Here is a 24,262-nt window from a genome sequence, read left to right on the forward strand (position 1 = left end):
TGAAAGTAGATCCCTGTATCTTGGCCACAATTGGTTGTTGTTGTTGTGTGCTTTCAAGTCATTTCTAACTTATGGTGACCCTAAGGAAAACTATCACAGGGGTTTTTTTTTGTGTGTGTGTTTTTCGGGCTATGTGGCCATGTTCTAGAAGAGTTTATTCCTGACGTTTCACAGCATCTGTGGCTGGCAACTTAGAAGATGCCAGCCACAGATGCTGGCGAAACGTCCAGGAATAAACTCTTCTAGAACATGGCCACATAGTCCAAAAAAACCACAAAACTATGGATGCCAGTCATGAAAGCCTTCACTTCTCACACTATCACAGGGTTTTCATGAATTTGTTCACAGGGGGGTTGCACTTGCCAGTGGCATCACTAGGGTTGGCATCAGCTCATGCAGTGTCACCACCACCCCATTGACTCCCTCCCATACCACACTCATACATAATCCTTAGTAATGTTTTTTGTACTAATGTTACTCATTAATCATAATTCCTGCATATTACTGAATGTCATGTTAATAGTTGTGACAAACAACTAGCAAAATTAAAATTATACCTTTAAATTACAATATCATACGCACAATCCCAATGCATTTACATATGCATAGTTTCATGTCCGTTTCATTTACATATGCATAGTTTCATGTCCGTTTCATTTACATATGCATAGTTTCATGTGCATTTCATTTACATATGCATAGTTTCATATGCGTTTCATTTACATATGCATAGTTTCATGTGGCTGAAGTGAAAATTTGGTAGAAGGTGATGTTTTTAAAGAATATTTAAATTACAATATCATACGCACAACCCCAATGCATTTACATATGCATAGTTTCATGTGTGTTTCATTTACATATGCATAGTTTCATGTGCGTTTCATTTACATATGCATAGTTTCATGTGCATTTCATTTACATATGCATAGTTTCATATGCGTTTCATTTACATATGCATAGTTTCATGTGGCTGAAGTGAAAATTTGGTAGAAGGTGATGTTTTTAAAGAATATTTAAGAAGAATAAAATTTTTAATTTTTTTAAAAAATTAAATCCAACACTCAAGCCACTACACCATACTGACTCTTGGGCATAATCACACACACACACACACACACACACACACACACACACACACACACACAATTTTATAAACACAATTCATCCTGAAACAAAAAAACACACCTGTTTTGTTTGCTTTTAAGCCATTTTCCCACTTGAAAAATAATTAAAGTACAATATGATTGAAGAAATTGTGGGCTTCACAATCTCCCAGAAATACAAATCCCCTGAATGTTGCTTATTACTTCTTGGTCTTTTGTATATGAAAGAATGCACTAAACTTAGACTCTCTCCTTCACTGAATAAGGATTTGCATAAACTCATGCTAATGGCGTGGAGTAAACACTTCTAAGAGAAACAGGTATTTGCTCCCAACAGTACAATTTATTTGATAACTTCTTCTAAATTGTGTGCTTGCACCAACACACTTCCACCCAAATATTATGCTAAAACCTTTTCAACCAAAAGACATCTACTGCTTATACCTCACTCTGCTCATAAAATATCCATCAGAAAATTTCACAAGTCTTGAGCACTTTGATATAAATGGGGACATTATAGAAAATATAAAACCAGATATGTGTTTGGTATGAGCTTATATTACTCGTCTCCCAAATTTCTCCTGTTAAGAAGATTTTCTGTCTTGTCCATTCCTGTGGAAAAAAATGCATTATCCTCTTATGCCATCCAATCGCTGCTCTCCATTATGGCAAAGGAACATTTTTCTTTTCTTTTTTTTATTACAATCATCTTGAAGACAGGAAGAACGAGCACCTTGAACATACTGAAAAGATTTAAAATTCATACTGTGTACATCAATCATCTTGTGAGTTACATATATCAACAGCCTCCAAGTAATGTTAAGAATATGAAGCAACTACTGTATTCAGGCTGGTCTTATTGGAAACATGTCACATAAGAAGTGTATTTTGAATACATTTGATACATTACAGATAGTTATCTAGGTATAAAGTGTATAATTAGAATACCTGGTATGTAATGCTGATTAGCTTGTATGTATTAATAATATTATCTGTTCAGCTGGTACCATTTACATAAATATCTCATTCCTGGGTCCAGTTGATAGTTACATTTTTTTATTATTATTTTATGGTTTGCTCAAGTGGTTTCTTTGCTGCAGGTTTAAAACAATAAAACTGATTATTCCATCAGCACCAAGAGTGTACATATTAAACATACATTTTTGTACAGATATTGTCTGAAAATTAAGAAAAATAAAGGTTAATAATAATAATAATAATAATAATAATAATGAACTTTTCCACCTTACTTGCTTTCGTTCATGTGTGCATATGGTCAATCTGGGTGCAAAACTTTTAACCTGAAATAAAGGTAAAAATTATTTTATAGACTCACCTAATGGTGTGGACTCTAAAATTAATTTAGGCTGGAACCATATGCACCTTTTTCCTGAGAATAAGCCCGTTAAGGGGGTGGCACTAGGACTGATGACACCCGGGTCACTGGAAAATCATCCCACAAGTGCATCAAGACCCACCCCCCTCAGAGTGATCATGTGTTGACAAGCTGGAACATGTCCAGAGGAAGGCAACCAAAATGGTGAAGGGTCTGGAAACCATGCCCTATGAAGAAAGACTAGTCTGGTAAAGAGACAGTTAAGAGATGATATGATAGCCTTGTATAGGTATTTGAAGAGATGTCATACTGAGGATGGAACAAGCTAGTTTTCTGCTGCCCCAGAGAATAAGGGGATTATCACACGGAAGCTTACCGTCCCTAAAACATCACTAAATCATCTGTAAAGCACGAGGGTGTGATCGCCAGTTGTGCTTGTCCCCCGTGATTAAACCATCATGGTGACGTTCCATCATTACTGGATTCCCAGTGATTGGGTGGCATATAAATAAATCTTATTATTATTATTATTATTATTATTATTATTATTATTATTATTAAAGTGTTCATGGAGCAGCCATTTCTCTGCATAATGGGAACTTCCATTATATGGAGAAATGGCGGCTTCAGGTACGCTTTAATGATGAGACACCTCCATGACGATTTAATCGCAGGGGATGAGCACGACCAGTGATCACACCCTCAAGCTTTACAGATGATTTAGTGATGTTTTAGGGAAGGTAAGCCTCTGTGTGATAATCTCCTAGGACACAGAACAATGGATGCAAGATACAGGAAAAGAGATTCCACCTCAACATTAGGAGGAACTTTCTGACAGTAAGAGCTGTTCGACAGTGGAACACACTCCCTCAGAAAGTGGCACAGTCTCCTTCTTTGGAGATTTTCAGTCTCATTCTTTGGAGGTTTTTAAACAGAATCTGAATGGCCATCTATCAGGGATGTTTTGATTGTGAGTTCCTGCATGGCGGGGGTTGGACTGGATGGCCCTTGGGGTCTCTTCCAACTCTATAATTCTATGGTTCTATGATTTTATAAATTGTATAGTTTAAAGAAGTTAATGGAAAGAAAGTTTCTTGTTCTGTTTTCCCACAATGCATCTACTCCCTCCCACCTTCTTCAAAGGTCTATTGGCTCTCCTGATTATTAGAATGTGGGAGCTGTTGGTGAAAGATGAAGATGCCCCAAATCCCACTTGAATCATAGCATAGCAATGTAAGGGTAACCAGAAAGTAATCTGGAATCTGATGGTGGACCTCTGGATGAATTGTAATAGATTTGCAAGGTTTTCTGTCTTTTCATTGTTTAACTATAAAGAATCACTCTCTCTTTCCATAGCTTAAATTCCTAAAGGCACCATATCCTTAGGACTGGAGCATGGCTTTGGCGCGGCTTCCAGCCTCTTAGGATGCATGCATCATTCATACAGTATACCTCCAAAGTGACACGAAGCAGCTTTATTTTGGCCTGTCTGTATGGGCCCTATGTGAGCTCCGTTTGGTTCAGTACGCAAAACAAATTCCTAGACTCAGAATGCTTTAATTCTAACTCCAGTGCGCCTGCATTATATGTGGGTACATTTTATGCAGATTCCAGCATACGCTGGAAGCCGCAACGGAAGTGAGGGAGGTGCATGCCAGAAGGAAACAATGGCACACGTTCCAGCGGCATGCGCCGCACCTCCACAGGCACAAGCCCCATTCATTTGAATGGGGCTTGAGCATTCGCATTTTTTCCTTTACAGAACGGATCCCCCCACATAAGGGAAGCGTGGACTGTATATGCCTTTTGCACCAGGATTCAGTAGGTGGATCTCAAGATTTCTAGTCTTAAAAAAAGTAAAGTGACAAGCCTGAGGTCTGACACCAAGGAAAATTTCTGCCACAAAAGGAAAATGTCCATCCTGCCTCTACTTGCTGCCTAATGCCACACTGAGCAAGCATCCCTCCAGAGAGACTTTTCCTAAGATATCTTATCTTACCCCTGCAGGTTAGTTTATGTTGGGAGCAAAGCCTACATATGTTTATTCAGAAGTAAGCTTCATTGTGGTCCACAGGATGTACTCTCAGGTATATGTGGATAGCAAACCTAAATGCTGCTAATATTTTATTTGCATGGAATATGAAAACACAATTTTATCCTGCTCAACATCCTCATAGGGCAATGGCTGGATTGCCTCCTTCTATTCCTCTTTACTAAGGAACTGAAGACATGGCAGGTTATCTTCCAGCAACTTGGAAATAAAATGAAGGGAGAAACGGAGAGATCCAGCTTTCAAGTATGCCCATTGGTGCCTTTGCTTTTAGGGATTCTGAGTAAAATTGTTCCAAAGTGGCATGAGAACTATTCCTGAATATATTTTCAATATAATTCTGTAAATGCTTACTTAGAAGTTAGTCAATTTGAGTTGAGCAGGCCTTACTAACATCCATCCCATCAGATATATTTCTTACTATAATATATAGGGCTGCAGATTTTCTTTCATGAGGAAATAAGATATCACATGTGAGGACACAGGTTTACCCCCTCATCAGAGAGAACTGGATCTTAAATCTAAAATAATCCATGGAGTTTTTTGTGGTTTTTTTAGTCTTTGGGAAGGAGAAGAGCACACCATTTTCATGCACAAAGTCCTTAAACCACCAGTCCATGGGATCCATTCAAAGGATTAATTGTCTGATGCATGGGTTGCCTGGATTATAACTGGATATTTGGATTTATTTGTTTTATTGTATGCCAACCTGAGAGTTCTCATCTCTAAGACTATTAACTTGTGCAAATAAATATATTCTTGGCCCCACACTTGATTTGGTTGGTTTTGTTTGGTTTCTTGACAGAGATCAAGCCTGGTTTAATCAGAGACATATTACTGAATAGATAAATCGGGGTTAACCTAGGTCCTATTATTTTAATCATGCAGCCTATTACATTTTTGCAACCCAAAAAAGCTGTTAAAGTCACTATTTTCTGTTAGTAAAGTATGATTTTTATACATGTCTTAATTTGTAGAACAAAAATAGTCTATAAAATGGGCTACCATGATGCCCAGAAATTTTAAAGATGTACTTGGGGAAAGTTTCTAACTACTGTCCTAGAGTTAGTCTTGAACGGGGAAAAATAGGAAATAGTTTGCTTTCCAGATGCTAGTGGGCTATAACTTCCAGCATCCCTCACCACCTACTATGCCTACAGTGAGAATCATGCAGCCTTCCAGACATTTTTGGATTGCAACTCCGAGCAGATCTAGCCAGAATAGCCAAAGGGAAGAGTTACAGTTCAACAATATCTGGAGGCCTGCATGATTCCTAAACCCTGTACATCAAGACTGGGCAAAGTATAGCTCTCCCGATGTTATTAGACTGCATGGCCTAGCATTCCTTGCCATCAGTTAGGCTGGTTACAGTTGATAGGGGTTGCAATCCAAACACATCTGGAGGGCTGCATTTTGCCAAAGTCTACAAGACATGTTCTTCATCTCTAAAATAAAGAAACATGAGCAGTGAAGCTAGAAAAGACTTCTCAAGACCTTACAGAGCATCTAAAGAGTAGACATTGCTGAGCCCAATGCTATAATTCTGTATAAGGCAGATTTTGTATCTTTCTGGTGTACAAATCTTATTTATTTGTACATTTGTACATATAATCAGCTGACTAATGGATCATGGGACTTAGATTTCTATCACAGTTTGCAGATGTCAGCAACCTGTAACCATTTTTTGAAGGTGCTAGAAGCACAAGTAGGAACAGAATGATGGGTATTCAAGATGATATTTTTACTTTAGTTAACTATTTGATTTGAGAAAATGCCATAGCTTAGCGGCAGAGCACATGCTTGCCAAGCAGAAGGGTCCCAAGTACAACTTCTGGCAACTCTAGAGAGCACCTTCACAGAACTACTGTCAGTCAATGTGTCGAAGAAGACAACACTGAGTAGGATGGACCAACGATTGGAAGTGGTACAAGGCAGTTTTCTCTGTCCCTCAATGTATTTGTCATTCAGTGACTTTTACTATCTATAGGAAGCCAATGTGGTATAGTAGTTTGAGTCTTGGACAACAGCTCTGGAAACTAGTTTCCCCACTGGCCATGAAACCCACTGGGAGACTTTGCATGCCCTCAGCGTCAGGGAAAGGCAATGGCAAGCTTCTTCTGAACAAATCTTGCCAGGAAAACACCATGATAAGTTCACCTTAGGGTTGCCATAAGTCAGAAATGACTTGAAGGTACACAAGAACAACAAAATAGATTGTCTCACTAGATTAGATCAGAAGCCCATCTAGGCCTGAAGGAAAAGGGTTTCCTTTAAAATGTATTTGTTTTAAAATTTCTTAATACTATTAAAAGTGTTGGGTGCACTTTAATCATTTTCAATGTTTCCTGTGTTTTGCTATGTTTTGTATGCTCTTTTTCTGCTGGCAACCAAAGACCTTTCGATATAAATATAGAGAGGCCTTTGGCTGTTAACTGCTTGTAACAGAAGGTCCTTTTTACAGTGTGAGCTGTGCTTTTTATCTTCTCTACTATGTTTTAAAGCTATTTTAAAATAGTGTTGTTGTTTCTCCCTTGGAGACCTTTTAAAATGTTTTTATAACTTTTTTATTATTAGGGTTTTATTAGCTGTGCTTTGTTTTAATCTAGGTTATAAACTGCCTTGCTAGGAGAAAGGTAAGATATAAATTAAGATATAAATTAAATATATAAATCGGTCTCATTCCCTGTGTGTGTGTGTTCCCCAGATCTCTAAGGCTAAGGGCCCCTTGCTTCTTGAGAATCCCCAGTATGATTGTGACTAATTAATATCTAATCGTATTGTCAGTCTCTCCCCTTCTATCATACATGACAGGATCTGGATCTGTACAATTCTGGCCTCGACTAAATCAGACACTGCACCTTCTCAGCTGTTCTCTCCTGGCTGGCCTCCTTTTTGAATATTTTGGCTCAAGAAATATTTTTGGGGTGTCTGAAAGTATTTCCAGGACTGTTCCCCAAAGCCTTACACTGAAAGACAGAGGATCACTAGCAAGTGTTTCTGCTGCACCCCAAGATATTTTCTTCAAACATCCTTAAATCCTGCCACTGTTTGCCAGGCTGCAGGTCCTGGAGATTTTTTCACAACCTCAAGAACAAGTTATAGACATTTGCCTGTATCTCTTTAAAAAGCTTTAAGTGATGGTGGGAGTGGGCTAAATCTCAGTGGGGGAAGAAAGGGGGATCCCCAGAATTTTTTTAAATTAAAATTTCAAAATTCAAAATTTTAATTTATTGTTTTATTTTTTAAAAAAAATATTCTTTTTAAATTTTCTTTAAAAACATCACATTTTAACCAAATCTTCACTATGTATATATAAGTACATTTAGCTTATGTGCATGATATTGTAATTTGAAGGTTTAATTTTAATTTTGCTAGTTGTTTATGTCGCAACCATTAGTATTATATTCAGTGGTATGTGGGAATTATGATTTATGAGTAACATTAGTGCAAAAAAGCATTACCAAAGATTCTGTATGGTGTGAAATGGGGTGACACCATGAGTTCCCGCACTGGGTGACACCAACCCTAGGGCCGCCACTGCCCCAAACTGTACCCTTTAAGAGATTTTGAACTTCAGCTCCCAGAAGGCTCAGCCATGTTGGCCAATAGCCTGGGTTTCTGGGAGCTGAAGTCTAAAATCCCTTAAAGAGCACAAGTTTGGGGACCTCTGATCTAGAGAAATGGTAACTTAGCAGGTTTCCATGGCCAAGCTGAAATTGGAACCCTGCTATAGAGAGAGAAGTCCACACACACACACACACACACATGATTTTCTCTATAATGTGGGTGTATGCACACACATAGCGAACATAGGTCCAAAACACACTGCAGAAATAATCCAGTTTGAGAGCACTTTAACTTCCTGGGGAATCCTGTGAACTGTAATTTATTGTGGCGCCAGAGCTTTTTGGCAGAGAAGGCTAAAATGTCTCACAAAGCTACAGTTCTCAGAATTCCCCTAGCACTGAGCCAGGGCAGTTAGAGCGCTCTCAAAATGGATTATTTCTGCAGTGTGCTTTGGACCATAGATATGTGTGTCTAAGTGTATATGAATGTAGGCATGCATTCCAGATGGATAGACTAGGTCAGGAAAGCCAGAGGGCCCTCTGTCTGCAAGAGCTTGGTGAAAGGGTGACTCTCATTCACAGGGTCACCATCAAAGTTGTGTCAGTTAACAACAAATGTATGACCTATATTCCAATACTGTATCAGGATACAGAGAAGCCACCTAAGCAGGGCATCAAGCCTTGGGGCTGGCTAAAATATATTCATATGTCTGTGTGTGTCTGTGTGTGTGTGTTATATGCCTTCAGCTTCAAGTCAACTGTCCACTTATGGCAACCCCAAGAATTTCATGCAGTGGTTTTGCCAGTTCCTTCTTCTGAAAGATAGCTTGCAGCATCTGGTGTTTGTTGGCGGTCCCCCATCCAGGTACTAACCACCAGGGCTGATCTTGCTTGGCTTCCAAGATCAGACAGGATCATACATACATTAATACAGTTGGCCTTCCTTATCCACGGATTCAAGCACCCACTGCTTGAAGGCATTTAAAAATCTGCTTAAATTCCCAAAAGCAAACCTTGATTTTTCCCATTTTATGTATGGGACACCATTTTACTCTGCCCTTGTATTTAATGGGATTTCAGCATCCACAGATTTTGGAAGGGTCCTGGAACCAAACCATAGCAGATACCAAGGGCCTACTGTGTGTGTGTGTGTGTGTAGGACAGAGAGAGCCAGAGAAGTGTAGTGGTGGATTAGGGCGGTCTTCTGGGAGTCCTGGGTTCGAATCCCCGCTTGCAAGTAACGATGATAATGGTCCAAAACACACTGCAGAAATAATCCAGTTTGAGACCACTTTAACTGCCTTGGCTCATTGCCAAAAGTACATGGGAACTGCACTTTTGTGAGACATTTGTTTAGCCTTCTCTGTAAGAGAACTCTGGGGCCACAATAAATGACAATTCCCAGGATTCCCCGGCAATGAGCCAGGGCAGTTAAGTGCTTTCAAACTGGATTATTTCTGCAATGTGTTTTGGACCCCAGATAGATGGGGTTTACCTATGAGTAAAGGTGCATAGGATGGGACGAGTCAGCCATCCTTCCAATCCGCACCAAGTTTGGCCAACGCGATCCTAAGCCAAATCCGACTTTGTTCTAGCCTAAAAGACCCAGTGGCAACTGGGGAAACCTACAGCATGGTTCCTTACACCTTACACTGGAATAAACCCCTTGAGACGACGCCTTAGGGTCGCCATAAATCGGAACCGAGTTGAAGGCACACAGCAATTATTATTATTATTATTATTATTATTATTATTATTAATTTCTTACCTCCTCTCCCCATGGAGCCACAGATGGATGTCGAGGGCAGCCTTCAGAAGGCAGAAAAATTTCCATGAACGCAAAAGGAACCCTATGGGTGCCTCCCTGTGTCCATCATACAGTTTAGGGCTGGGTTTTGTAAAGCCATTGGGATCGCCTTGGGCGATACGTCACACTCTCTCAGCCTCAGGGCAAGGCGATGGCAAATCTCCTCTGAACAATGCTTGCCAAGAAAACCCCAGGATAGGTTCACCTTCTGGTCTCCATAAGTCAGGAACGACTTGAAGGCACACAACAACAACAACACACACACACACACACACACGAATGGAAGAAACTGAAGGATCTTCAGCCCTTCCACACTACTTCGCTATGATCCCAACTTAACATGGCAATATCTTGCAGAGCCGTAGTCTGGTGAGGCACAAGAACTCTCTGTCTGAGAGTGATAAACCCTCCTTCCTAATCTGCAAAGGATTAGGATACAGCCATGGCAGTTAAAGCGGAACCATGGCGCTATAATTGTGTAGTGTAGTTTTCATTCCTAGCCTTGGCACCACGGGGAACTGAAGGAGATTTCCTCCCAAATAAGTGAGCTGTATAAATTCTTCACAGGAGAGCTCCAAAGCGAAGCAAGTGCAACGGAAACTTGATTGCGATTTTTTCATCAGGAATAATAAATCTAAAAGGTTGCATCCGCACTGCAGAAATAATCCGGTTTAACAGCACTTTAACTGCCAAGGCTCAGTGCTCTGGCATTCTGGGGGCTACAGTTTTGTGAAACATTTAGCCTTCTGTGTGCCACAATGAAAGACACTTCGCAGAGCCCCATAGCACTGAGCAATGGCAGTGAAAATGGTGCCAACCCGGATTATTTCCTCAGTGCGGATGCAGCATTATAAAAAAGGAAAACAAAAGACCCACCTGCCCAGTCCACAAAAGCACTCCGATTAACAGAATCTAATCAGAAAATCGCTCCTTTGAACTAATACAAATTGGACTTGCGTTTTATGTACACTTCTTGGGAAGGAAAAAGCCATATTTCGGTCTAAGGAAGCATAGGATTGGGCTGTCGGTTCTTTTTTTAAAATGGTGTGAAAGGCTTAAAAACTGTCCTGTTTCCTAAACAATTTAGATTGTTTCCAACCCCCTCTCTTTCCCTTTTTCCCCCAGCAGAGCATTCAGATGATTGTGCAGAAAATGAAATTTTAAGCGGTAATAAAAGCCAAGGCGGCCGGGGAAAGAGGACCTCGCCGCCCGTATTTGATAGATCGCTTGCCCTTTCAGATATGCAGAAGAAAACAGACCCAAACTCCGTAAGGATTTCAAGGGAAGTTCGAGAGAAAGACAGCCATCCCAAGGAAAGAGGTGGCTGAGAGAGGGAAGAAATAAATGAAGTGGTAGAATGGCACTAGTGATTTAATAGGAACAGAAGTCGTGCGAAAACCATCATCAGCTAAAACTTTACTTTTTTCTCTCTTTTTTCTCTTTCCATTCAATAGATTGCAAAGTGTCTCTCTCTTTGATTTTTAATTCATAACTTGGCACTTCTTGAAAAAACGGTGGCGTCGACAATAATGAATGAATCCGAAAGCGAAGCAAACCTGAGTGGAACAAAATAGATCGTGCTGACAACAACATGGAAATGAAGTAACAGCATATTTCCCCCCCTCGGACTTATTTTCTCTTTTCCTTTCTTTCATTCTTTCTCTTTCTCCCTCCCTCCCTCCCTCCCTCCCTCCCCCCAATAACTTAAAATACACTAGAAAAAATACGGTCCATATAAATATTTTTTTTGTTTTCATGGAGAACAAATTACAAAGCTCTGTCCCTAGCAGAGTTCGGCTTGCAGAGAGATCCCTCTTCTCCTCTCTCTCTCTCTCTCTCTCCATCCCCTCCCCTCTTTTATTTTTATTTTATTTTTTCCATTTTCTTGGCAAAAACAAAAGCGTTCAGCTGTGGAAGATTTTATAGTTCTAGATGCCTTTGGAAAAGGAGAAGGGGGGAATAGATATAAAGTTACACCTTCAGGACCCCCTCCCCCCCCCGTGGGAAATCTGAACCATATAAGTCTGGGTCTTCGTCGCCAAAATGAACATGTGTTTGTGTGTATTAACATCCTTTTAAAAAAGAAAATTAAAAAACGTACACAATACTTCATATGAGGGCATCATGGAAGCGGTGGAGGGAGTAACTACATCATCATGTTTTGCTTAAACCGAGAGAGAAGAGAAGCAAAGAAGAAAAGCTTATTTGGTCCAGTCTTCATGAGGACTAGAAACCAAAAATTTGGAAGCCCCGATCTGGATGCATTTAGCTACAAACAAGTGCCCCCGAAACCAAGGGGATATGTATTAGTCCCCATGGACTGGAGGTTTTAATACAGTTGTGTCCCTCCAGATGTTGTGGGACTGCAAAGACCAGCAGCCTTAGCCAGCAGAGTCAGTGAGGAAGGATGCTGGGGATTGTATTCCTAAAGTATCTGGAGGGTCGGACAAGAGATGAAGGCCACTCCTCGGCAGGAAAAAAATGGAAGTAACTGAATTGCTCCACAAAGATTTGGGGAACCTTCCCAATCTACCCAAGATGTCCATCTCTTTATTACCAGGAGCTGGAATTTCACAGGAGAGAGCTGATGATGAAACCAAAGGAAGGGAAGGGAAGGGAGGCATGTTAATTTCTTTCCCCTCCTGTGTGTTTTTGAAGATTTTTGCCTGATGTTTTTACAACATCTTTGCCTGGTGAATTAGAGGATTGTGATCATATATATATAGTCCTGTATGTTTTTGAACACCTTTGCCTGATGAAAAGGCCAGTAGAACTTTGAAAACTTGCAACATGCAGGCTTGTGACTTATATCACACATTCTCTTGCATGGTTTTTTAAACACCTTTGCCTGGTGAAGAAGAGGATTGTGACTAACTCTCTCTCTCTCTCTCTCTCTCTGTCGCTGTGTGTGTGTGTGTGTGTGTGTGTGTGTGTGTGTTTTAACACTTTTCCCTAATGGAAAAGCCAGTGGAGTTTGGAAAGCTTGCAACATGCAGGCTTGAGGCATATATATATACACATACACATACATACATACACACACACACACACACACACACACACCCCTTTGCCTGGTGAAAAAGAGGTTTGTGTGACTAAATATATCCTGTATATTGCCTGATGAAGAAGCCAGTGGGGCTTCAAAAGCTTGTAGGATCCCTGTTTAGTGGGTTTGGGATGTTGCTGTAGATGATCGTTTCCCAAATGTTGGTCTGCCAGATGTTTTGGACTTCAGCTCCCAGAATTCCGGACTGTTGCCCAAGCAGGCTAGGGCTTCTGGGTGCTGAAGGTCCCAAACACCTGGCCGGAATCCAGTGATTCCCAAACTCTGGTCCTCCAGATGTTTTGGACTTCAGCTCCCAGAATGCTAGACTATGAGCTGTGAGGGCTGTCTGGGGCTTGTCGAGGAGCTCAAGTCCAAAACGCTTAGAGGAGGCCCAGAGTTTGGGGAATGAGTTTTGCAGATCCTCAACCTGTTTCCTCGAAAGCAAATCTCTGCACCTAATGGGACTCCTTGCCAAGTAAATAAGCAGAAGCCAAGACCGAAAAGAAAGAAAGAAAGAAAGAAAGAAAGAAAGAAAGAAAGAAAGAAAGACCCAGTAACATGCAGACCGGGATTGCAAGAGAAATAACCACGTTTTCTGTCTCTCTTTTTGTGTGTAAAGTTATTCCACTTCCCCCATCCTAATTTCAATTTTCTTTTGTATATATATATATATATATATATTTATATATATAAAACCCACATTCTCCTTGCCTTCTCCCCTCCCTTTCCAGTCCGGGGCTGTTCAAACCCAAGTCCTCTGTTGCGACGTGAAAAGGAGGCCCGCCTCGCTTATCAAATTCCTCGTATTTAAAGTGAACTCCGCAGAAAAAGAAAAGAAAAGGTCAGTCGCAAAACCTGTGAACTTCCCAGCTGCGCGTCTCTATTTCATCTAATTCCTTGACACATAAAAAAGTCTCTTTGCTCTCTTTTCCTCTCGCTTGGCCTGGATCGCAGGGAGCAGTAGGCTTTCCCAGCTCCATTGGAAGATGATGATGGTGATGGTGATGGTGATGAAGACCCTCCCATGAAGAAGAAGAAGAAGAAAAAAAATAGCGTCCTTTTCATATTATGTTGCTAGTTTCTCTCCCCAGTGGATCGTCTCTCTCTCTGTAAATTGGAGGGATCTTTATATATATATTGTCTCTGATGATCCCCAAGTGGTGAGATTTCCCTCCAGCCTTGGCTGATCCCTTGTGTAGTTCATATTTTAAGGGATCCAGATCTCCTCTTGCTGAGCGTTCCCTCCAGTCTTGGCACAGTTCATGTTTTAAGGGATCCAGATCCCTTCGTGGTGAGTTTTCCCTCCAGCCTCGGTCGATCCCTTGCTCAACAGTTCATCTTTCCAAGGACCCAGATGATCCCCTCTTGGTGGGTTTTAACAGGACCCAGAGGGGGAGGGATCCAAAGGAAGCGGGTCCGGGCGAAGGGCCAGTCAGAGGCCGAGGGCGGCGGCGTGCTTTTTGGCTTTGAGCCGGAGGTCGGCGATGCTGGAGTTCTTGCTGGTGGTCTTGGCGGCGGCGGCGGCGGCCACGACGGAGGCGGCGGAGGCGGACTCTGCGGCCAAAGTGGCCAAAGGCAGGCCGAAGGGCGGCGCCGGGAACATCATGTAGGGCGCGTGGGCCGCCAGGTGCGGGTGCAGGTGGTGATGCGCGTGGGCCGCCACCGCACTGTCCAGCTGGAGCTGCGCCTGCACCTGGAAGGACAGCGGCGTCACGTTGCAATGGCTGTCCTGCAAGGGGCGACAGACAGGACACCATGAACACCACCGACACCAGAAGCAACAAGGCCCACCCTTCTCTCATCCTTCTCTTCTTGCTCTTCTTATCCACTGATATCCACTGGGAGTCTGGTTTCCCTGAGGGCTGCATCCACAGTGGAGACATCACCCGGTTTGGCCCCGCTTTAAATCTTTCTGGCTCAAGGCCAGCCCCACAACAAACTCCAACTCCCTGAATTCCATAGTAAAAGAGCCAGACAACAAGTTAAAGCAGGGCCAAACCGGGCAATGTCTCCACTGTGGATGCAGCCCAAGAGTCCATTTGGAAACGATCCAGGGAGGGAAGTATAGCTTGCACTGTATAAATCAGCTTTCTGCATTCTGCAGAGCTTGTATTTAAGCTTATCTCTATAGTCTAAAGAGTAAACATGGCTGAATACACTCAAATGAGATAGACATGGCTCCCTCCGTTTCCGACACAGAAAACCCTGTGTGTTTCACCTTGGGTAAGTCATACGTACATTCTTAGCCTCAGAGGAAGGCAAAGGAAACCCCCTCTGAATAAATCTTACCAAAAACCTGTAATAGATTTGTCTTTTTGTTGTTGCTATCCACCCTTCAGTAGATCTTAATCCTGGTGACCCTGTAGATGAGATATCTCCAGGACTCCCTATGCTCCACTGCTCTGCTCAGGTCCTGCAAATTCATACCCATGATGACCTCCTTAATAGAGTCCATCCATCTAGCATATGGCCTTCCTCTCTTTCTGCTTCCTTCTACCTTTCCTAGCATTATTGTTTGTTCCAGAAAGTCGTGCCTCCTCATGATGTGGCCAAAGTAAGACAGCCTCAGTCTGGTCATCATGGCTTCCAGAGAGATTTCTGGTTTGATCTGTTCTAGGACCCATTTGTTTGACTTCTTGGCTGTCCATGGGATCCTCAGCACTCTTCTCCAGCGTCACATCTCAAATGAATTCTCTTCCTATCCACTTTCTTAACAGTTCAGCTCTCACATCCATACATGGTAATAGGGAATACAATGGCTTGAACAGTTCTAACTTTTGTGCTCAGTTGTATGTCTTTACATTTTAAAAAATGGTTTTGGTTAATTGTGGTTAAATCAGTTTAGCAGCAGCAGCAGCAACACAGCAACAAACGTATACTCCACATGTATTTGATAAAACAACTACTGTAGATCTGAACTTCTGGCAAATAAACATGATACCTTGGTAGGTAAAAAGATACTTACTTGATTGCTACATCTAGGTTCTAGAAAAATAACTAATCAGTAGAGAAAACTATCCTTGGTAGAAGAGTCCCTAGAGCTGACTCTTATGTGTGTAAGTAAGAATAAAAACATCTTGAATAGCATAGCCTGCTTTTGCCTCCATGCTTTGTGAGAGCAGAGGGAGGAAGAAGACAGAGAACAAAGGGCAGTAAACTTTATTGACCCCTAGAAAAGGGAGGGATATGGGAAGTGGCCTCTTCACAAGCAACACTGACCAAATGACCATAAAGATATACATCAGTGTTCCTGTGTAGAAGACAACCCCTCCACTTCCCAAGGAAAGAAACATAAATCTTTGGTCCTCCAGGAGCTGGAGAACTTCAGTGTACAGAAGCCCCAGCCAGCTTGACCAACAGTCAGGGGTTCTGGGAGCTGAAGTCCAAAACACCTGGGGGAACCAACCTTTGAGAATCATTACCCTACACAGTGATGTCCAAACTGTGCTCTTCCACATGTTTTGGACTTCAGCTCCCAGAGCTCCTGACCAAAGTTTGGGAACCATAATGACACCCAAACTCTGATCCTCCAGATGTCTTGGACTTCAACTCTCAGAATTACTGACCAAAGATTGGGAACCACAGTGATTCCCAAACTCTGATCTTCCACTTACTTTGGACTTCAGCTCCCAGAATTCCTAATGAAATATTGAGAACTAGAGTGATGCCCAAGTTCTGATCCTCCAGATGTTTTGGACCTCTACAGCAATGGGAAGACAATCAGCAGCTTTGCTCAGTGAGGCTTATTCCCTTTATTTCTGGAGCCTTAAATGTACTCAACACTGTTCAATGTATTCAGGCCTGTAGTAAAACTGGCAATCCACTAACATGACTTAAAACAATGAAAGTGCAACATCATCCCATTTGTTTGAGAAGAGGCCTCTGAGCATGTGCAAAATGCCACAATCTGTGTGCTAAGTAATCACAGCCAGACCTCATACCTTTGATATTAGAGCATAGCATAACTAGGCCAAAAGGATGTGGCTTCCTGAGAACTTCTTTTAAAGGCATAGAATATTTAATCCCAAACAGACCAGGGTTCACCCTTTGGTTTTCTCTGCAACAATCTAGCCACCCTCAGTTCCTGTCTCTTCCAGGATTGAGCACTACCATTGTAAACAGGCCTAACCCTGGATCTAAAAATAACAAAATGTCAGTCTCACTATAAAGACTGGAACAGCATGGTCCTTGAGTCACATTTAGCCCTCAAAGCTGGTTTGTCTCCCACAGACTCCCTTTTCTGCCTACCAAAAAGGCAGCGTTGTCTTTCCTGGAAACTTCCAGGGGAGGCCAATTCACCTTTTAAATAGATTGTGTACATGTATACACATGCCATTTAACAAAATTCTGCTTCTTAAAAACCAGACATGGACTTCTGCCCATATCTGGCTGTGGGGGATGATACTTGTGACACCCCATTTGGATTCTGGAGGCACCAAAACAATTAGCTCTGGGCTCATGACAGTTGCCTACCCCTGTCCCAACCTAAAATATTTGGCTTGCCTGGCTAATAGAGAACATAGGCTTGGATCCTCTTGGGGCACTATAATAGCACAGGCAGTGGCTCTGAGGACATGAAAAGAAGTGAGAAATAGGTGAAATAGGCCAATAGATTTTCCTCTACTTTCCCTTGCCACTACTGCACTACCCTCAAAAAAGTGCATCCACTACTGCCCTGCACCAACTGGATGCCAACCTATCAGTTTGAACTGACCCTGTCAGTTTTCAGTATGAACTGGTCTTTAGTTGGGCTGGAGGACAGCAGAGGGGTGCACTGCACTGGATGTATTTTTAGAGACTATCCTTATGAATGAACTAACTGGATGGCTGTGCCCTGCCTTGAGTGGGCCACCTCTTTCCTGCCTGCCTTCTACATTGGGGAAAACTTATCAGTTTAGATTTCCCCTGTATTTTAATTTTTAAAGCCATATTTTCATTGCTTCCTGCATAGGAAGAAATTCACAAGTACTGGTGAACTCTTCACAATCGAAAGGAAGTACAATTCTCCCCCATCTGCACCAGCCAAATTCAGTAGGTACAGCTATGCCCTGCATGGAGAGGACCAGGCAGCAGAAGGAGTACTTTGTCTTATTCCCTTCTCTGTCTTCTAATGACTGTACACATCTGTGGCTCTTGGTCATCTCTGGCATGACCTTTGTGGTGTTATCAACACCACCACCTCTGACATTTTGGAAATAAATGTTTGCGCCAACAATCTCTGTTTCCTACAGTTTTTCCCAAGGACAGCCTTCTTCAAAGGAGATACAGTATTCTATTCTTCTTCCCTCATGCAGATGAGAACATCTTATCCTAAAGAGAACTGCAACTCAGAGTCCTTGCATACTGAGTCAGATATATGCCCTGCTAAGTTCCATATGCACAGACCAAAGTTCAAGAAGCAATGATTCAATCAGGACTAAATGATGCACATATTACAGCCCCAAGAACCTTTAGAGACCACTAATATCAACAAGCAAGGAGTGCACCACTTTTTCTTGGACTAAGCATAAAGAATTCATTAAAGATGAGGGAGAAGAACCCATCAGGTTTGCTAGTCCCATGCACTTATTTTAAAATGCATTAATTAGAAGTCTCACTGAAATCAACCAAAGATGCTTCCACATAATGGCCATTATTCAGGCCACTCCAATCGATGGGCTTAAGAGGATGGACTGCCCTGAGCCAGAGCCAAAACGTTTAAAAACAGGTTTGGAAGTTTGGCTTCTCCCAACTAGTGTCAGTTGCTTAAGATGGGATCTCCAAGAAAAGAAAGATAATATCTGTATTTCTCATTCTCTTATTAAATTGATTCTAGTTCTACAGAGCAGCCAGTTCATAAATCTGCCTAACATTTTTGCAGTAGTCTTTTTTTTATGAATAGCCTAGAAAGGAACAAATATCCATCCATGTAGGTACACACTGTGCAACCATTTTCTGGACTATGCCCAGGGTTTAGCTACAAGGGAGGCAAAATCAGGGCATTGCCCTCCAACTCTGAGTTCTGTTCCCTTTAGTCACCAAATTCCTAGCATTGCAGACAGTGAAACAAGGAAAATCATTCACACCTACAATTCTTATATTTGCTGTGTTTGCATCCCTTTGATAACTTTGCCAGCACCTTTCCTTTGGATATTTGAACTGTATTTCTAACTACTCAGCTGAAGTTTTAAGTTACTGCAATGCTAGAAACTGGTGGATTTGAAGGAAAAATTAATTAGAGAGGACAGAATGTTTATTTTGGAAGCAGTGCTTTCATTTTGCCTCCCTGTGAGCCTAAATGCATTGACTAGGGAAGAATGACCATATAAAAACATGGGACGTCCTTCTGAGTCAACATACATAAGATTGTGCTGAGCCTAACTACAATTAAAGCTGACTCCTTAAACAGCTATCCTTTGTATAGTTATCTGAGAATAAGCCTTGCTGAGCCCATTATGTATTTTTGCCTATAAAGAAGAGGCTCCCTAGCACATGGTTTAATCCCTGTGTAAATTTAGGGGGGAAATGAGCTTCATTGAGACAACCATACCACAATTCTTGAGAGCTCATCATACCATGCCAGCTCTTTACTTGAAAATAGGTTCCTTTAAAATGTAAGGGCAGGACCTTAGATTTAAAAGTAAGGTGCATTTAATAGATCTCCAGCCAGAGTAAAGCCCAAAAGGCACCGCAGAAATAATCCAATTTGAGACCACTTTAACTGCCCTGGCTCAGTGCTAGGGAGTCCTGGGAATTGTAGTTTATTGTGGCATCAGAGCTCTCTGACAGAGAAGCTTCAATGTCTCACAGAATTACAGTTCCTAGAATTCCCCAGCATGGGGCCAGTTAAAGTGGTCTCAAACTGGATTATTTCTGCAATTTGTTTTGAGCCTAAAACACTGCAGCCCTGAAAACAGGCATATCTTGGATCCAAAACACACTGTAGAAATAATCCAGTTTGAGACTGCTTTAACTGTCCTGGCTCAATGCCAGGGAATGCTGGGAACTGTAGTTTGGTGAAACATTTAGACTTCTCTGTCAGAGAGCTCTGGTACCACAATAAACTACAATTCCCAGGATTCCCTTGTCCTTAGCCAGGGCAATTAAAGCGATCTCAAACAGGATTATTTCTGTGGTGTGTTCTGGACCACGGAAAAGTTACTTCATTGGATCACAACTCCTGGCCATGCTGGATTTGGGGAACTGCAATTCCAAAAGATGCTCTTCCCAAGCTCTGCTAAAATGATGGCTAAAAATCGCACTGAGTTCCGCGGGGCTGCTTGCAAAACTAGGATGGATCAAACTGTGGGTAGGTAAAGGATTGGGGTATTAAATTTATAGGCAAAACACACACACACACGCCCCCCCCCTCTCTCTCTCATTTGGTTTGTTTAATTTGCTTTAATGATTTATATTTTATCCAGCTGTTAGTTAGAAATTTGATTATGATTTTGGCTATTTGTGGTAGTTTAGCAGCAGCAGCACCAGCAGCAACAAGCCTGTACTACACAGGTATTTGGTAAAAACAACTATTGATCTGAGCTTCTGGTAAATAAAGAGGATACACTGGTAGGTAAAAAAAAGAAACTTACTTTATTGCTACATCTAGGTTCTAAAAAATAACTAACCAGTCGAGAAAACTCTCCTTGGTAGAAGAGTCCCTAAAGCTAACTCTAGTGTGTAAATAAGAAGAAAATACATCTTTAGTAACCTGGTCAGACAGAGGCAGAGGACAGAGAGCAAAAGGCAATAAACTTTATTGACCCCTAGAAAAGAGAAGAGTATGGAAAGTGACCTCTTCACAAGCAACACTGACCAAATGGCCATAGAAACTTGCCTGCTGGAAAGGCATCCGCAAAGCGCCCACGTTCACGTAGGGAGCCACTCGGCAGGCTTCAAACTGACTGGCGGCTCCTATGAGGACCCCTGGAAGGAAACCAAAAAAAGACAGGACAAAATTCAACTGGGAGGCATTCTTCCCTTTGGATGCTTTTCCTGGCACACCTTTGACAGTGGGATTCTAGGCACCTATGCTCAGAAGTACAAGCCCTTCTGTGTCCAAAGGGATGAAATTGTGAACAGGATCCCGGCATTAGCCAGGAGAATTTGAAGTGCATCTGCACTGCTGAAATCATCCGTTTTCACCCCCACTTTAACTTCCTTGGCTCTATGCTATGGAATTCCAGGGACTGTATTTCTTGTGATATGTTTAGCCTTCTCTGTCAGAGAGCTTTGGTGCCACATCAAATTACAAATCCTAGGATCCCGTCGCACTGAACTCTTGTTGTTAAGGTGGTGTCCACCTGGGATATTTCTGCAGTAAGGATGCAGCTTTAGCCCTAGCTAAAGAACTGCCAACTAAAGCCACTCTTGGCCTGGTCTTAACCTGTGGTTATGTATCATGGGTCTTGAAGCAGTATGGGGAGGTTTGTATCACCTGGGGGAAAAGTGTCTTCCTTTGCAGATTTCTTTGTTGGGATTTTATACTGTACTCTTGTGTGCCTTACAATTGCATACCGACACATACACATGCTCTTCGCAAATCATACATATCTTACAAACCATAAAAAGGCCCTCGCGATTCGAGTTCAACATACCTTTATGTAGCTGATTTTCTTGCTTCCTACACTTGGCTCTTCGGTTCTGAAACCATACCTGGGACAGAGAGGAGGAAAACAAGCTCAATGCAAAGCCGCATCCACAGATCGATCCTCTCATATGCCCTCCTTGGGGCACTAAATGCAGGTGGCATTTGGCAAGCAAAGACACCTGTCATGCTAACTAAATCTTGACAGGGTCTTCCCACACAGACACAAACCCAAACAAACCCTTGATTTGTGCTATTAGTCTGTGGCTTCCTCTCATCCTAGGACAGGAACTTCCGTGTTCCGTGTAGGCTGCGTCCACACCGCAGAAGTAATCTGGTTTGACACCGCTTTAAGTGCCCTGGCTCCATGCTATAGAATTCTGGGAAGTGGGGTTTGTTGTGGCGCCAGAGCAGAGTGTTGGACTACGACTCTGGAGACAAAGCTTGGCCATGGAAACCCCCTTGGACAATAAGTCACATGCTCTCAGCCTCAGGGGAAGGCAAGGGCAAACCTCCTCTGAACAAGTCTTGCCATCATAGGGTGGCCAAAAGTCGGAAATGACTTGGAGGCATACAACAATAACAATAACAACAACAACACGAAGAAGAAGAAGCAAAGCCTCCTCTATCAACCAGTGTATGAAACATTTTGCTCCTGTCTTAACATACTTCGGTAGAAATACTGTTTTTTTTGGGGGGGGCAGTACATTCAGGTGTTGCTTTTGGTTTTTATAACCCCAAGGAAACTCACTGGGTGACCTTGGGCGAATCATATTCTCCGAGTCCTAGAAGAAGGCAATGGGAAACCCCCTCTGAGTAAATCTTGCCAAGAAAGCATTAGAGTGCCTTTAGTCTGAGTTGACTTGAAGATGCACAACAACAGCTATCTGGAGTAACGCACTATTTTTTAGGTACCGGGAGATACACCTTGAGTACTTCCGTTTTGGAGAGAGAACCTATTTCTAGGCATTTTAGCAGCTATTTGGACCCTACCGTCCCAGGTTTTCTCCCATCTTAATGCTCCTTTCACAACAACACACCTACAAGAGTATATTGTTAGTCAGAAGACGGCTTGTTTGTTCTTACACAAATAAAGCAGTAAATATCTCCCTTTCTAGAAATCCCACTCCACATTAGGATGAGATGAAACGTATTTGCTCAATGTCCTTGTCATCTTCCCCCATTCAGCAGCACTGTTGGTTTGATCCTTATAGATTTAGCCCGAGATTCTGCATATTTATATAGAAGGGGGATGAGCAACCAGAATACGCATTAACTGCAGCCTCACTTCGAAGTAAGGAGCAGTAAAATCAATCTGATACACTTCCTTTCCCAGCAGAGCACAGATTGGCCAATATTAGCCTTTTAACAGCTGCAGCCTTTTACACACTGATCTGGGAGTAAGTAGTACTGAACTCGGTAAGATTTACTATTGAGTAGAAGCAATGTTAACACCCCCCCCCCCCCCCCCAGTATTCTTGTCTTAAGAAAGCCCCGTGACATTCATAGGGTCACCATAAATCGACAATTGACTTAAGGGTACCTAAACACAGACACCCAGAGGGTTTTAGGATTGGGCTGTAAATCCCAATTGCTTTCACGGGGAATGGGTTCGGATGCACTACTGTGTCCAGTTTTCCTAGAAACAGGCCTCACCCGCACTGCAGAACCCCAAAACTCAGTGCTGTGGAATTCTGGGAGTTGTAGTGAGTTGCGGCACCAGAGCAAAGCTAAACTTTCCTTGCAGACTGGCTCAATCTGGACAGAGAAGAGAGCAGTTCGGTGGCCACAAGGTAGATCGGCATGGTAACCAAGTGTCCTCCTTTCTCTGGGCACCGTCTTACATTTCAACCTTCTGTCCAGGAAGGATTTTCAAGCTGTCCTCCATTTTGGGCATGGCTAAGGAGCAGGAATTTATATTTCTCTGATAGTTCTTGAACTTTTGTTTGGACATGTCCTGCATTTTTCCTGAATACCCTGCAGTTTACGGTGCCTTTTGCCGGCGAGGACATAGGGTCACTCTGTAGATCGGGAGCGACTGAGGATAACTCTGGTGACCTGCCCTTTTTTAACAACAGAAAGGGACTCTTTTCCTCTCCCCCGGCTTCCCGTAATTGGAGTACTGAGATTTAAGACGTCTTGGAGCAATCGGAAAGAGTGGACTAGTAGAAGCATAGGATCATAGCGTTAGAAGAGACCCCAAGGGCCATCCAGTCCAAGCCCCTGCCATGCAAGAACTCACAATCAAAGGACCTCCGACAGATGGCCATCCAGCCTCTGTTTAAAAACCTCCAACAGTGGAACAACAATTACTGTCAGGAAGTTCCTTTCTAATGCTGAGGTGGAATCTCTTTTCCTGTATCTTGAATCCATTGCTCTAGTAGTCTCTGGAGCAGCAGAAAACAAACTTGCTCCCTCCTCAATATGACATCCCTTCACATGTTTAAACAAGGCTATCATATCACCTCTTAACCGTCTCTACTCCAGGCTAAACATCCCCAGCTCCCTGATAAGTCTCTCCTCATAAGGCATGGTTTCCAGACCCTTCACCATTTTGCCCACCCTCCTCTGGACATGCTCCAGCTACTCAACTTCCTTTTTGAATTGCGGTGCCCAGATCTGGACACACAGTATTCCAGGTGTATGAAAAGGGACTCACTTCCTTGGCTCATAACATGCTCAGAGGTACCCTGGGAAATCTTGTAGCACCTTTGAGACTAACTGAAAGAAAGGAACTGGTAGCATGGGCTTTCCTAGGCTTCAGTCTACTTCCTCAGATGCATTTGAA

General features: G+C 42.4%; 1 protein-coding gene across 1 annotated transcript in view; it reads right to left on the reverse strand.

Moving 5' to 3' along the window:
* Nucleotides 1–12,928: 12,928 nt before the first annotated feature.
* The window catches only part of SHOX2 (short stature homeobox 2), a 25,311-nt gene continuing 13,977 nt past the window's right edge, over nt 12,929–24,262 (reverse strand). Inside the window, exons 3-5 of the mRNA XM_042459100.1 lie at nt 21,485–21,542; nt 20,725–20,813; nt 12,929–14,637 (exon numbers count right to left, since the gene is read on the reverse strand). Of these exons, the coding sequence (XP_042315034.1) occupies nt 14,341–14,637; nt 20,725–20,813; nt 21,485–21,542 (444 nt within the window). The 3' untranslated portion in view covers nt 12,929–14,340. The remainder of the gene's footprint in view (nt 14,638–20,724; nt 20,814–21,484; nt 21,543–24,262) is intronic.

The sequence above is a fragment of the Sceloporus undulatus genome, chromosome 3 (assembly GCF_019175285.1).
Source record: "Sceloporus undulatus isolate JIND9_A2432 ecotype Alabama chromosome 3, SceUnd_v1.1, whole genome shotgun sequence".
NCBI lineage: Eukaryota > Metazoa > Chordata > Lepidosauria > Squamata > Phrynosomatidae > Sceloporus > Sceloporus undulatus.